This window comes from Vicugna pacos, chromosome 26 (assembly GCF_048564905.1).
Source record: "Vicugna pacos chromosome 26, VicPac4, whole genome shotgun sequence".
In the NCBI taxonomy this organism is placed as follows: Eukaryota; Metazoa; Chordata; class Mammalia; order Artiodactyla; family Camelidae; genus Vicugna; species Vicugna pacos.
Genome location: NC_133012.1, coordinates 11,635,722 through 11,652,715, shown reverse-complemented (window position 1 = coordinate 11,652,715; position 16,994 = coordinate 11,635,722). Strand labels below are relative to the sequence as shown.

At 33.1% G+C, this 16,994-nt stretch overlaps 1 protein-coding gene across 4 annotated transcripts in view; it reads left to right on the top strand.

Moving 5' to 3' along the window:
* The window catches only part of TNKS (tankyrase), a 156,970-nt gene that overhangs the window by 74,929 nt on the left and 65,047 nt on the right, over nucleotides 1-16,994 (top strand). For all 4 annotated transcript variants that reach the window (XM_072950340.1, XM_006201153.4, XM_072950341.1 and 1 more), the window contains exons 4-5: nucleotides 11,406-11,442; nucleotides 12,197-12,272. In XM_072950340.1, the coding sequence (XP_072806441.1) occupies nucleotides 11,406-11,442; nucleotides 12,197-12,272 (113 nt within the window). The remainder of the gene's footprint in view (nucleotides 1-11,405; nucleotides 11,443-12,196; nucleotides 12,273-16,994) is intronic.

The window sequence follows — 16,994 nt, the reverse complement described above, 5'->3', positions numbered from 1 at the left end:
AAAATTCTTTATTCCTTTCAGCTTATAAGAACTTTAGAAAGAATAATCTACTTTCCATGTATAGAGTAGTAGTATTTGAGAAGCAGTATTCGTTGTGGTTAAAAATCCTCTATCTACCATATACTAATCTGTGATACGCATAATAATCATCCCCCAGAGCTGTCCACATACTAATTCCCCGAACCTGTCTGTGATTGCTACTTCATGGAGTAAGAGGAGCTTTGCAGATATGATTACGTTAAGGATGTTGAGATGGGGTGGTTATTTTAAGTTATCTTGGTAAGTCCAATATAACTACAAAAGTCCTCATAGAAAGGATGAAAGAGGGTCAATCAGAGGAAGAGATATGATGTGGAAGCGGAGGTTGTAGTGATGCGGAATGCTGGCACCCCTTAGAAGCTAGAAGAGCAAGGAAATGGATTCTCTCCTAGAGCCCCCAGAAGGAACACAGCCCTGCTGATCGGTTTTAGGCTTCTGACCTTCAGGATTGTAAGAGGATAAATTTGTGTTTCAAACCATTAAGTTTCTAGTAATTTGTTACAACAAAAGGCAGCTAACCCTTCCTATAACTACAATCATCACCTCTACCACCTCAGTCTTTTATACTGTAAGCCAAGTAGCCCCTCCTTTCTTCTTCTTTTTTTCCTCTACTGATACAATGTAAGTTTCCATGTGCTTTTTTTGGTCAATTTGTTACATTGATTCATTGAGCTTCCTGTCAAACCAGCTTCAGAGTAGTTTAATCTAGGCTAGTCTTAAACCAGTTTTTAGTCTTTCTTGATTTCTATATTTGAACAGTTGACTTTTTTTTTTACTCTAATAACAACTATATTTATCCTCTTTCTTCACGTTCTTCTTGTAATGCTCACCATCAGTTGCCATTATTCTTTATCCTAAGCTCAGTTTCCTCAGACCAGATTTTGTTCCTCCATATTGTCTAGATAGCCAGCTCCTTTTTTCCCTCCTTTCAGATGTCCCTTTTTCTTAAATTAGTCAATAGGGAGAAATGATGAATTTACCAGGTCTTTTGCCCAGGACTTTTAGAGTCACTACAAATGGTCTGTATTTCTTTTGGTAAAGTTGTTCATCTCTACAAGATTCAGTAAAAGTGATCAGTGGTGTATCTGACACATTATTTAAGCATACCCTCAGTCAATTCTTGGCATACCATTTGGGAGACGTAACCTTATAAAAAGCTCGTGCTACCCCTATGAGTCATCATTACCCACACTGGTCTTCTCCTCTGGATACTGTAGCTTGTTGCAAAGATTCTTCAGTCCTCGATACCTGTGAATTATTGTTGTTACCACATACATCTTTAAAAGCCCTAGATTCCCTACTGAGAAAAGCCTTGTTTTATATTATTCTGGTCATTAATGCTCAATACTTCTTATATTTTACTCCCCTTTGAGTTTCTCACCTTCTCATAAACTTTGTTACTGGATTCTTTTCTCCTCCGATCTCATTCCTACCTCTGTTTTCACTGCTCTCCTTTTTCTCTCCTATTTCTCCCTTCTTCCACCTCCCTTTCCCTTTTCTTATCTTTCTCACCCATCACTCCATCCCTACCAAATAGAAGTCTAGAAGTCATGCTCTGCATCAGAAATTCCTTATACCTAGGAGAGTCCTTCTCACCTCACTCAGAGAGAATTTGCTCCTACATAGTGACAGTGCTTATTGAGTTTTGTAGTCTTTCAGCTCATGATAGTTTTAGGTGTGCATTGTCCAGTGCAGTGGCTACTATCCACAGATGGCTATTGGGCATATGAAATGCACCTAGTGCCACATGTTGAAATGATAATATTTTCATCCAGTAAATATTGGATGAAATAAAATATATTATTAAAAATAGTGTCTTCTGTTTACCTTTTTAAAAACATGCCTACTAGAAAATTTTAAATTACGTATGTGCTTTGAATTATATTTCTACTAAACAGCATTTTAGACACTCTGAATTAAATGGAAATACATAAAGAGATTCATTAGCACAAAGGAAGAGAGAAGAATAAATTATGCATGAAAAAATAATAAAATGCATAGGATTCTAGAGCCATTTTGGTTTGACACATCTCAATAGGCCCAGAGAGTATTGCTGTATTATTGCACAGTCTGGTGGAAGTTTGTAATAATTGGCCCTGATTTGTCAAGAAAGGTTAAATTATGTTTGGAGTAATCCAGTTTTGAATGCGTACAAGTGTTTAACATATTTCAGAAAGAAATTCCCTGAAGAACAGAGGAATTAAAATGCTAAATTAGCAGTTATGTTGAAAACTTGGCTATCCAGAGTGATTTAGTCCTTGAGTGTTCCAAGAGAATTAATTTTTATGGTTGCAGCTTTTTAAATAAGACTAAGTGATAATTTTTATATGAGGGTAGTTGATAAATTTATAGGAGCAAAAATAAGCCCATCAAAGAGTAAAAATAACAAAATAATTCAAAACTACTTTTTTCTTCAGAAATGTTTTTTAATATTTGATGTGAAATATTATATGCATATTAAAATTATTTCAAAAAGAATTTGTTTTTGTTGTTTGATTTGAAAACTAGTATACAAATTGGATCTCTTCATTCAAGAAACTTTTGTACGTAGTACCTACAATTTGTATGCTTAGTTATCTATATTTAAAAATGGTAGTAAACATTTCTCACAGGCAAACGCTATGATGAAGTTATGGATAAATGCAAAACTAAAACCTAACCATGGAAAAAACCAAATTAATGTTGCCATCAGTGTCTGAACATTATAGCAGGGTTGTATGCATGAAGTGATGTATATCACAGGTTAATCTAAGCAGCTACCTAAAAAAAGAGGGACAAGGAAATTCTGAATAACCATCTACTGGAAAAATAATATCAAGCACTGAAAATTACATAAATCTAATTTCTGCTAAGAAGTTTCAGCACACACAGAAGACAAACGATGTTGACTCAAATTTTTTTATTATTGATACACGATTGTCTTATACATATTTCTGTTAGAAATGTTGCTGCCCTATTTTGCTATTAAAATAAATAGAAGCTGGACAGTAAAACTGATACTAAGAGATGGGGCTAAATATATTCCAGATAAGAAAATTAAAATATTCAGTGGACATTTGGCTTCTTGCCCTTTCTGTATAGGAGAATATATCCCAATAAGATATGTAGTTTTAAGATTATCCAAAATTGAACTGTACTACTATTTCTTCTATTTGTCACTTCAAATAAAAATGTCTTTCCTGATTTACATGTAGACAGACTTTAGACAATTTCCCAAAGCAAAATACAACAAAATAAATTTTCCCAAAGTATTGCAAATATGTCCTCTTCATTTCCTCAACTTTAAATTTTTTTCTCAATATTTTTCTGAAATAATAAGCATCCTCATATATCTCCTTCTCAACTGAACAAAATATGGAAAGTAGATAAAAATGTAACAATAATGTCAATCAATAATACATATATCTTTGTCCTACTAATTCAAGATCCAGTACATGATACAGTAGTAGCAGTAGCTGTGTTACACTTGGTATATTGTAGATAGTGAATATATTTGTTAAATGAATAAGTAAAAGATGTTATTCAAAGGAGAACTAAGGAATGAATGTCATAAAAAAAAAAAGAATGAGAGTTTGAGTAAGAAAGATTATGCCCAGGAAAAATACCATTAATCAGACTTCACTAAACTTAATTAACTCTAACCCTAAATAAGAGATTTAGTGATACTTTGGGGGAAATATTAGAAAAAATAAGTTGAGCATTTGCAGCTAAAAAAGGAAATCATAATTGGCATTTCCTGGAAAGACCAAAACTGCAAAGTTGCTACATCTTTCAGAGACTTTTTAAACAGGACACAAAATACACAAAAAATAAAATGCAATCATACGCAGTAATTACAATGAAAACAAGACAGTTCTTACATCATTCAAAAAAGTAGTCACTTGTACTTCTGCATTAGCTTCAATGTCCTTAGTTCCTTATACTTGTAAGAAGGCAGAGGTCTGACAGTCTCAAATGGGTGCCTCACCAGACTCCAGGCCGTCAGTAAGCTGATGCATTGAGGGTCCGAGCATCCTGATAAGAGCGAGGCCTGCAGGAAAGTAATTTTCTTTTCACAGATAACAACAGTATGTTTCCTATAAATCAAAAAATGCTTTGTTTATATATTCTCATACTCTGAGATTGTAGATACTACATACAAAACAGTTCTTTGAATAAAGAGATCAACTTTGTATATTCTCCCTATTTAAAAAGAAATACAAAAGACAGAGCAAGTAAGAAATGCAGCATTGAAAGCTGTGCAAATTAGTTCAGTTTAGGTGACTTGCCCCCAGAAGAGGCAGGGTTAGGATTTCCAGCAATACTGTTATATTTTTCATTAATCAATTTTCTTTTTTTCTTTTTCCACACTATAGATGACATGTCCATTTTCCAGAATTAAGAATTTTTCAAATTTTAAAAAAGACATGGTTTGGCAGTCTTTAACTTCTTACAAACTTAAACATACTCTTACTACACAATACCCCCAACACCTAAGTATTTGCCTAAAGAAAATGAAGACATAGGTCCATATAAAATCCAGTTTGAATTTTTGCAGTAGCTTTATTCACAATCACCAAAAGCTGGAAACAACCCAGATGTCTATCAACTAGTGAACAGATAGACAAATCCAGATGCATTCGTATAATGGAATACTACTTAGCAATCAGAAGGAACAATGTAACTGCTATGTTCAAAACATTCATGAATCTCGAAAACATTTATACTAAGTTAAAGAAGCCATACTCAAAAAACTACATATTCTGTGATTCCATTTATATGGCATTCTATAAAAAGTAAAACTACAGAGGCAGAAATTAGTGGTTGCCATGGGGTTGGGATGGATTGATTGATTGTACAGGGGCCTGAGGAAACATTACGGGTGATGGAAATGTTCAAATTTTGAGATTGTGGCCACACAGCTGTATAAGTTTGTCAAAATTCACAGAACTGTACATTTGCAAAGGGTGAATTTTGCTGTATGTTAAGTTATACTTAAGTAAGTAAATAGATAAAATAAGACACAGTATATCTACTATGCTGTATAAAAATCCTAGAGGAGTCTGGGGCTGTGCCCTGTAAGCAAACATTAATATTTTTGCAGTGAAGTACATGATAGCTATGTCCCCTAAGTGAGTCAAATTTTGCTGCCAAATGAATTATTAGAGCTTTTTGGATTTTGGATTGGCATATAAGAAATTGTGGATTGATGACTACAGAAAAAGAATCACTGATACAGAACAAAGAATATAAAAACTATTGGTCTGTTTTTGATCAGATATGATTTTTGTTTTCCAAACCCCTTTTTTGAGAACAAACATCATAATTGTAAAAAGTCATATCCTGCTTCTCTCAGCCCTGACCAGTCTTTAGCACAGAAAGTTGATGGCTTAGCAGTGGCAGTCTAAGTGCCCAGACTCAATACGTCGTGTCAGTCTGACAGGCTTGGAATGAGAGCTCCCTCCTTCCTCCATCCCTCCCTTCTTATCTTTTTTGACAGATCAAAAGGTCTTTTAAAGTACAGGCACACTTTGTGGAATGTCTCATTGGTTAACAGTGTCCTGTAGGAACACCTTTCTTGGCTTTTAATATCCAACTTTAGAGAATGTATGTATCTTGTAATATAACCTGGTTTTGGCCAGTGGGTATTTATAGTTGTCCCAAATTTTAACACTTACCAAAAAAAAATCAGCAAAAAGTCTTCAGTCACATTCCAAATACAATTGTAGAATGTCAGAAATAGATATAAATTATTTGAAACCTTGCTGAGTGTCCATAAATGGGATGTGTATCTTAGATGTTGCTGGGGGTAAATGAGGTCATATTACTGCACACAGAGAAACTACTGATAGTCATGTTTATTGACTGCATTATATTTTTTTTGCAGAACCCTTGTTATGTTTGAATGTTATATTGTGTTTTTGAAATATTCTAGGACATTGGTTTAGTTTTTTTCATTACCATGTAAGATAATTTATTGTTTAAATATTGTGACATAAGATAATATAGTTGTATTTGGGGGCCTTTTATTTTTGAAAGTTGATTTTTCAGCTGCCCTGCAGGGAGTGGGACATTTCCATTTTCCTAAAGAAATGGAAAATTCTCAAGCTGAACTGTTTTGGACAGCACAGCTTAGAGTTTATGATAGTATTAAAGCACAGGGAAGGGTTCATGTTACTTAATTAAAAAGGTCAAAGCTGTAGGAGGCAAAAGATAGAAAGGATCTCCACCGGGAAAATACTGTATCCAAGTCTGAAATTTTAAAGCCCCCAGTTATTCCATGTTTAAAATTGATGTGGAGTGTTTAGTTTGATCGTGATTCTGGACTTCACTGATGGTATGGACTTAAAAGCCAGTGTTGGAATGAGTGGGAAGATTGATAGGATTCAGAACTAGGAAGAAGGCATGAGAACTCTTAATACCTTGTAATTTTCCTCCCAAATTGCCCTGAAAATATTCATGAAAGATTGAGAGAGAAATAATAATTCAATTCATGATTAATTGAATTAAATCATTCAAATAACTTGAAAAATAATTTTGGAAAGAGAATTCAGACCATTCCTGGGGTCATGTTTATGTATCATTGGTATCAGTCTGTCTGAAAATATGCTTTTGGTGGAAGACCTAGCTTAACATTTTGAGATTAGATTATTCCCTGGTGCTTCAGTGAAATTCCTTCCACAACTCCATAGCTGTTTCTAATTTTTCAAATCTATTAGTGAAAACACAATGGATTGTCACCTAAATTAATATTTTATTCCCCATAGCTGTCAGTTCAGCTACAGGAATCAGTTCATCTCATATATTGCTGGTACCTTGATGAGAAAATACCTACATGAGAATTACCAATTCATGTTACCATGTAGCACTCAGCAACGTAAGGGTCCCTAAACTATATAACTGAGATTCTTTTTTTTTTTTTAAATTGAGTTATAGTCAGTTTACAATGTTGTCAGTTTCCAGTGTAAGGCAGAATTTTTCAGTCATACATCAATATACATATATTTATTTCCACATTCTTTTTCACCATGAGCTGCCACAAGATCTTGTATATATTTCCCTGTGCTATACAGTATAAACTTGATTGAAGTCTTTGCGTAGCCCTTCTCTTGAGATACCTAAAGCATGAGGAATTAACACATGCTATGGGAAATGCAAAGTGCATTGATCATTTTAATAGACCCAGAATAAATTTTCTCCGTTCCTAGTCCCTTCATCCAAAATGTTAAAACAAAACTAAAATATAAACTTTATATACTTATTTTGGGAGAAGTAGGGCATGTTTTCAAGCCCATGTGAAAGTTCAATGTTTTAAAGCAATTTTGATGGGAATATTTGGCTTATGTTATATAAATATGTTCAACCTGTTTAAAAATAGTTTTGTCAATATTTAAAAAAATTGTTTTATTGCTATTATTGTTTTGTTACTCTTTTCTTTTGTTTACATCACTTCTTCCAGAGCTCAGATTTGGTTAGTTTCTGCACACATATTAGCCTTTTTCAGGCCTTGACAGATACTGAATAATACTCAGTGAAACCTTAGACTGTTCGTTTAATTGCTTTGGCATCAGTTTCATTAACTGTAAATGAATATGTTGATGATCCCTTAGGAGAGCAATTCTGAAATTAGGGGTAAGGTGACAGGAGAAGGGTGACTTTCAAGTTACATTCCCCCTCATTGCATGTAACAAGAGATGTTACTGATAGTTATGTTTTATGCAGGGTTTCAAAGTAGAGAAAAGAAAGGTCAAAATTCTTTTCTAGTCCTTTATTACTTCAGGAATTGTGATTCCATATTCTTTATCTTTCCATGTTGTTCCATCTCCACAAAACCACATGGCTCATTTTCAGAAAGCTTCGTCTACTCTGATCTTGTCATTTGCTGAAGAAAGGGACAGAAGCCCGTTAAGATGTTGAAATTGAAACGAGTCAGTAATTACAACTTCTGTTTAGATTCAGGTTTTCTTTTTTATTCAGAAAGTCATTTTGCCTTCCCAGTAAGTGAAAGAGAAGTTGTTTCTAACTACCTGAGAGAAATACAAAGACTTTTTTTAACCTTTATTTTTTTAACCTTCTTTCTGAGAACATACCTCTTTAATACACTGACTCATATTCCTGCCCCCTCCACCCCATGTATGTGTGTGTGTGCATTTTATCTTTACATGCATCCTATTAATACTTAGTTTAAGTAAAAACAGTTCAGACTTTGGAAAGTAAACTTTGTGGCTTGCTTTTTTTGTTTTTAGCCCACTTATTTTATTCTAATCAAAGAAAAATATTTTAAGGCATCTGTTTTCTGCATTCCTGGCTATTATCTTGACTATAATTGCCTGGTTTCCTTTCTGGCATATCTATTGCTAGCCTTCATCTGGATATTGTTAAAGAATATAAATGCTCCGTAGAGCATCGTAGTCTCAGCTAGAGTATTTGCAGATTCTCAGCTAAAAGGAAGTAACTAGGGGTTTGGCTGTTAAGTAAGTAGCTCAGATTTGTTGCCAGAGTGTGTGAAGGACTCTAAATTCATTAAGCTGGTTGTTCCTGCGATGTAGCATTTGAAAAATAGCTTTGACTGTTTATGGATTGTGGTCCTCGGGCACCAGATAGTGGATGTTGGAATGTATTGCAGAAAAGCTGATTAAAGTACTGGGATTTCTAACAGAGTAGGAAGTCATTTGTGATACCTGGATCTGACACTGTTGGATGCACTTATGTGTTTCCTTTTGAAAGCTTTGGTTTATTATCAGCTTATCCTTGAGGGAATAACTTTTTTTTTTCAAATATTGTGCCATTTGGAGAAAACATCAATAAGCTATACTTTTGATGAGAAGTTTATATAAGTAGACTGATTTGAACTTTGAAGATCCCAAATATTTTGCAGTTTTATTTCCTAGCTTACGAGTCCACTTTTCCACTATAACTTAGGTTTTAATATTAGCTACCTTCAGTCCTCAATTTCAGTGTGTTTTTACTATGTATCAGAGAATTTATACCTACTCCAAATATAAACTACGTCAGAATTTATTGTCTTCACCCCTCCTTTCTCCTCCTTGGGCCACTTTCTTCCCCCATAGAAGTTCACTGGAGTAGACTATGGAAATATTTTTAAATAATTAGAAAACTTACAGATCTTTAAATATGCTTTGTACTCACCTTGTTAACAATATTTCCTCATTGTTTTCAAAATAAAGTGCAAACTTCTTCAAGAGCCATTCATGTGATCTTTCTATTTCTTCTCTGCCTCATCCTTACCCATTCCCCTGCAAATGTCCTTTGCTTCAGCAGCATTTCCCCTCTCATTTCTTTTCGTGTAGTTGCTTCCTTCTCTCCCATGCTTCTTCACCTGAGACTCACCTGTTCTTCCTTTAAAAGCTATACAAATCTTCCCTCTTTCAGGAAACCTTCCTTGAACTCAAATTAGCCTGCCTCTTATTAATGCCATTTAGACTAGCCTTTAAAACTTTTATAGCATTCCCTGAAATTCATTTCCTGCTCTACTGTAATCATCTGTTGTTTACATGTCAGTCTCATTTAATAGACTAGTATTCCTTGAGTTCAGACATGTTAGTGTCTTTTTGATTTTGAATTTGACCTATAGGTCTTTCAAATAAATGTTTGCTAGCTCACTAAATGAATGATTATTATAGCTAACTCCATAATTTGACTTACATTGCTCTTGACTGTTAAGGCATTTGAGGGTATGGGTCATACCATTTTCCTCAGAAGGAGCTTCTTAAATTGACTCACTTCCATATTGCCACCTAAAATATCTAATATAAAGATAGATCTTTGGTTTTGGGAAGACAAGAACCTTATTGGCCAAGGGATTATAATAATACAAATCTTAAACTGTCAATTAGTTAAAGAATCTGGAATATAATATATGAGAAATTGGGAAAACCAACTCTTATCATGAATTATGCATTCTAGCTTATCTATGTATGTTGTTGAACCTGTGACTTTATTGGTATATAAAATTCCGTTAGGAGAGAATAGATATTTCACAACTTTTTCCTTATTTGAAAATAATTGTTTACAGTTTCTAGATTTTAATAAAATCTTAATTCAAGAATCAAGACAAAAATTAAACTGAAATAATTTGCTAATGAAGGGCTATAGAATTTAAACATATTCTTGGTGATGGTGAGATGTCCTTAAAGTATTTGCATCAAAATTCTGCATTCTGTAGCAAAACAGAAACAAAATGCAAAGAAATTTGTAAGTACAAATGATAACATTTTTAAAGTAATTTAAACTTATTTCTTAGTAGAATTATAATTTTCATTTAATCTAAAATTTTATTTCTTATTGTATAGTTAATATTTGTTTTCACATAATCATTTCCTTAGACATTTTATATAATTATTTCTTTAATGATATGGCAAACTGAGTCAGCATATTATAGCTGAATCATAGTCCTGGCTGTTCTTTATATTTTTCAGTGAACAAATGGTATATTATTAAAGTCCCTTATCCTTCGTTTGTGCTTGCAAAAGCTTGTTTGTTAGGTCTTGAATTCCCTAAAAAATTTGTATTGAAGATTTTAAATTATATACCTATTTTCAGTCTGTGATGTATTAAAAATGGAATGGAGAAAAATTACCCGCATCTTAATAGTTGGATATCTGCTCCTTCTCAGAGACCCCAGTCTCCCTTTTAAAAATATTTTTAAGATTTACTGTTTGTTAAAATTTGGTATTGAATTTATATAAAGTGTTAAGATTGCAGCACATTAGAATATTATTGTCATTTAAGGATGTATTCACTGTTTTAATTTTTAGAGTGCTGCCTCCACGGGGTTCATAGCATTTGGTACGTAGTTCACGTATTTCTGGTCTACAGACCTACCCTGTCGAGGCAAAGGCTTCATGGTCCTGATTTTTTTTTCTGCTGCTATAAAGCTCAGCAATGGTAATTAATGTTTTTTTTTTAAACTTCCATGTCATTACAAATAAAGCAGGTTTTTTTGAAGTAGTAATTTGTACCTTTAAAGAGCCACATTATTTTGCTTTTGTCTCAGAATGTATTATGCTTCACAAGTATACTGTGACAGCCTGAATAGAAAAGGGGGGAGGGGACATTGTCTTCAACTGGCATGCTGTTATCAGAGGGAATGTGTTTCTGGACACGAGATTTAGCATTCATTGGTCGTCTGAAGAAAGCTATTTCATCTGAGGATTGGACAAGAAGCTGCGTCAATTTGCTGCCCGTCTCCAAGGCACTGGTGATGCTGCCTTCACAAGCTGGCTAACGTCACGGCTCCATCACCCAGCGGGGTGTGGACTCTCTTTTTCTGTTCTTCTCTATTTAATTCTCTATTTGCTGCCTACTGCATTTCTTAATCTGTCTCCTGCCAAATGCTAACAGCATGATATTTTGCAATCATCTAGGTGAATACAAGAAAGACGAACTCCTAGAAGCTGCTAGGTAAGTGATTCCATTCATTTTAAGTGAGTATAATGCATTTAAGGGAGAAAAAGGGGAGGGCAGGTGGAGGACTATAAAAATTATGTTATTGTCTTGCTTGGATTTTGTGTGATAATGTGGATAAGACCTTATGCTAAATCTTTGTATACTTTATTTTGCATGATTAGTGTATTAAATGAGACTCTTTCAGTGTGGTGATGATTATAAGGTTAATTTTATTTGGTACATTTCTTAAGGTAGCTGCAAACCCTAGTTGCCCAGCTTTTCAAATGATATTCTTAGAGTATTTAAATACCTGTATCTTTATTTTTCTCTGGAAATTGTCCTAGCCAAGCTTGAATGAAGGGCATAAAGTAAATGTTAAAATTCTCATCGATTTTCTTTTGTTCTTAGTCATTTACAATTTAATTGATTAGCTTTTTACAGCATTTTGTATGTATTTTTAATTCCAGTGTTTTAGATCACTTATCAGAATAAAGTTTGTTTGTAATTAAGAAGGTGACTTTATGCAGGTAAATAAAACAAATAAAGATGTACACAGCTACCTTATCCAAGATGTACCATTATATGGTGATTAACAGGAATTAATTAGGAATATATTGATTGAATTGAGCATAGCAAAAGAGATTCAATCAGAACTATATAAAAGGAATCAAAGCAAGCCCTTAATATTTTCCACTCTTGTGAAAATATCCATAAATACTCATAAAAAGCGCCATAATTTTATAGGAACTGACTTACTACCTTTTCATAGGAGTGGTAATGAAGAAAAACTAATGGCTCTACTGACTCCTCTAAATGTGAATTGCCACGCGAGTGATGGGCGAAAGGTAAGTCATTTATATTCTCCTTCAGTGATTTCTTTTTGCTTAACAGTTAAGATTTTTGAAGTTGGCATCACTATGTGTGTATATATATGCACACACACATATATATACACACATACATATATATGGCTATATTTTATTGGCATCTCTTCACTGTAAAGTGAAATGCTGCTGTATCTGTTATTGGCAGTTGTGACATAGTCACAAAGCTGGTTGAAGCATGGATCTTAAGCCTTTTCTCTTAAATGTCAGACACAAAAGTTGTTTGTTAGATGGAACTAGCTTTCCAGTGATTAAAATTATAACAACAGATATTTTCTGTGTCTGATAATAGAAACTGGAAATATTTGTTTACATCCTAATTACCCATCTTTGTTAGGATATATGCATTCTTGATTTCTTATTTGGCAGAGGAAGATTTGTTTGCTAGATAACCAACACTTTTTCCATTTAAAGCTGAGAAAATATTGCTGATGAATTTTTAGGTCCATGTAACAGCCCTGCTTTTTTTGTTTATTATTGTTTTATTGGCTAAGTTGTTATTATATATTGAAAGAAAGTATTACAGCAGAGAAAAATATTTTGTGTTAATATACAGTTGTCATAAGTGTAAGATAATACATGAAATGTACAGTTGGAATCTTCATTATCTCTTCGTATTCTTGCTGAATATAGACTGCAAATGTAATTCTTTACAACCTTTGATATTTGACTGCAAAGTTTTGCAGTGATTTACCTAACAGATATTGAAAAACAAAGCACTTTTCACTGCCCTTTTAAAAATGACAGTTAATTTTTAATGTTAAAGGATGGCTTTTATATTTTAAAAACCTAAAATATTTTTTAAGTTATCCTGCAGATATTAAGGAAAATCGTCTCATGCCTAATATTTAAAGAATTATTTCCTTTGGAATTATATATATCGAAAATATGCTATGGAAACTATCAGGATGGATGGTACCCATTAGAAATAATGAACTATTTTGCTTTTAAAAAATCATTTTTCTATGAGTTATAATTTTATAGGTCAAGATTATTCGGTTTTCCTTGACTGCCTCCATACTTTTTTTCCCATTCTAATGAAACCCATATAACAGTGGCAAGGAATTGAATCCTTCAGAATGTATGTTGTTATTGAAAATGGCTTGTACATTATTTCACATGACCTAATGAATGTTCAGTTTCTCTGGATAATTTGGAGAGAGGATTCTACTTTCATGGAACATTAAATTATGTATATATCAGGCTATAAATTAGCAAAGATTTACTCAGTACTATTCATGACTTTTGGGAGATGTTTTTAAATAACTGTTCATTTTCCCTTCAATTTTGTAAATTTTAACATTCTTAAGTGACTTTGAGTTCCAAATTTTGTTTGGATCCTCTTAGTAAATAAGGTGACTTTTATCACTATGCAGAAAAAGGCTTTCTTATCTATAAGTGCAGCTATATATTTAGAGAGATATATCTATATCTTTTAAAGTCTAACCTACTTCAGTTTTCCATAGCCATTTTAATACTACAAAACGTATGTGACATTACTGTAACAGGAGTCAATTTCTATTCCAGCCTCGTTCTCCCATCCTTACCATTATACCTTGACAGCCCCATTTCTAGCTCAGTAAATCATGATAATTAAGGAGCATGGACACTGATAATTAACAGATTACCTCCTCTCCCTTCCTTAATCCCTGCACAGATGTAGAATGTCTTTATTTTTCCTTCTCCCCAAAGGGGGATACACTCCCCTTAATCCTGTAGCTGAATCTAATATATTCCTAATTCAAATTCCTATGACTCCTCTTCTGTATTACTCCATGGCATTTACGGCAGAGTTCTTGAACTGTAGTTATTCATACATATCTTTTTCTTCTACTTATCTATTAGCTCTCTTTTGTACCGGAACAAGCCTGGTAGTTTGCGTGTAACAGAAGCTTAGGTTACGAATATGCTCCCTGATGAACACAATTTTATCCTTTGAGTGAAAAAAATCATCTGTACTCTTTGCCATTTAGAAAATTAACTCAGAAGTATGTGAATGGAGAATTACATATTTTCTGTTATTACATATTATTACTGGTATTGTTTTATTTATTTTTGAGTGATTATACCACAAAGGAGAATTACATATTTTTTGGAACATTTTTAAGAACATGTCTCAAATGTTATTATTATACTAAAGATTTAATAACATATAAGTAATGTAATAATTTTCCAAAATGCGCTCCTATACTTTTTTAGATTATTGATCTTCTAAAATTAGATAGAAAAAGAAAGTTAGAATTAAGCATTTATTAGGTTTTGATGCTACGCATATAACATAAGAAATCATTCAAAATTGTTCATCAATGTGCAAAATGCAAATAAAATTTAGTAATTAAAGTTGATTAGTGTTCATATGTAGATACTACCCTTGTTTATGGCACAGAGCAATTCTTATTAGATGTATCAGTTGCAATAATGCCGTAAAGTGGTAGATATTCTGGGTGCTGATGGAGACTGGAGTAAGATCCCTTAGATATGACAGTCTCTTTTGTTTTCTTGCTATTGATGTCAAGAGAATGTGTAAGCAAATCTAGCTGCTAAATTACAAGTCTGTCTTTTATATTTAATATTTTTCCAGGCATTTGCATGTGTTTATCTAGAATTAGGAAGTCAGATTATATATTAACAAGAGGATACAGATACTTTACATATATAGTAATTAGTCAGGTATAAAAAGTTTTATTTCTTTTATTTGCATTTTAGAACACAGTACAGAATCCAGTTCATTTAGAGGGTTTTTAAATGACCATATTAATGCTTAACTGAATCCTTTCCTGTCTCTGTTTTTACTATGATTTCTGATTTGTAAATTTTAAAAGCCCATGGAAATGTCAATTCTGTAATGTTTTTGGAAAAGAAATGTTCCTTATACATTAACTAGTAGGTGGAGAAATTGCCTAGATAAATGCGGGGGTTTTAGACTTCAGTACTACTTTTTAAAGTAGTACGTGGGATTATACAATGACAATGTAAATTTTAAATAGTCTCTTAATTCTACACTGCAACTTGATATTTATCTAATTAGATAATATCTGACTGGTTAAAATTTTTTTTAACATTTTTTATTGATTTATAATCATTTTACAATGTTGTGTCAAATTCCAGTGTTCAGCACAATTTTTCAGTCATTCATGGACATATACACACTCATTGTCACATTTTTTTCTCTGTGATTTATCATAACATTTTGTGTATATTTCCCTGTGCTATACAGTGTAATCTTGTTTATCTATTCTACAATTTTGAAATCCCAGTCTATCCCTTCCCACCCTCTACCTCCCTGATAACCACAAGTCTGTATTCTCTGTCCATGAGTCTATTTCTGTCCTGTATTTATGCTTTGTTTTTGTTTGTTTGTTTTTGTTTTTGTTTTTTAGATTCCACATATGAGCGATCTCATATGGTATTTTTCTTTCTCTTTCTGGCTTACTTCACTTAGAATGACATTCTCCAGGAGCATCCATGTTGCTGCAAATGGCATTATGTTGTTGGTTTTTATGGCTGAGTAGTATTCCATTGTATAAATATACCACATCTTCTTTATCCAGTCACCTGTTGATGGACATTTAGGCTGTTTCCATGTTTTGGCTATTGTAAATAGTGCTGCTATGAACATTGGTTAAAATTTTTATTTCCCACAGACATTTGTTTTTCTAACCTGTAGAATTCTGCAAATAGTGAAGTACCAATAAGGTTTTAAGTAATTTATATTATGCTTTTATTTTACATGTAAACCAAAGCAGAGCTTGGCTACTCTAGAAATTTCCAGTTGTTCTGTTGTTTTTCCTAAAAAGCAAAAGCAAAAAAATTTTGTAACGTTTTGTTCTGAAGTGCTACTTCCATACAATTACACGCATGTGCTAATGATGCCCACTGTAGAAACAGAGTGGCAGAGACAGGATTTTTTTCTTTTATCTCCTGCCCATTATGGTTAGGCATAGCATTCCACAGTTTCTTATTTTGAATTGTAGTGACGTCCAACCAGGTCCTTAAAACAGATTGTTTCCTTTCTATTATTCCTAGACCTATATCTTCAAACTTAGATTTCTTGTCCCTTAATCTCCTTTTACAGCATTTTTAATCACAATGAGACATTTTATTCACAATTAGCCAAATATTCTGGTTTTGCTTGAAATGTAAATTTAAGATGATGGTGGTCTCATTTTTTAATAGTTATTTTCATAAGGATACCTTTTTATAATGAATGAAAATAAATATTTGAATACATCTCAAATTATTCCGACACTCAGCCCTCTTCAGAGTTCTTTTAGGTCCCTCTGGTGTTGTGTCCCTTTCTTGGCTGCCTTTATCCCTTTCCAAAATAAATGTCCTAAATTTATCCTTTCCTTACAATAGGGAATAGGCTGGAGTTGGGCATTACGGTACATATTCCTAAACAGGAGTAACATATGTCTTTGCATGCGTGTACTATGCCTGTTATTGCTGTAATTGTATGTCACCAAATACTGAAAGTAACTAGTGTTTGGTTGGAAGTTTATAAGAGTGTTCTTTGTAATTTCTGGTGGCTTTTTTCTGCTCCTTTTATTCATTCAAAGCACACTCAGTATATACCACGTAAAAGTCACTGTGCTAATAAATAATTTCATGCGAGATAACTATGTGTTTAATGGTATCAGTTCACAAGGAGCTCAAAATGGATAGAATGGTTAAGGCATTATC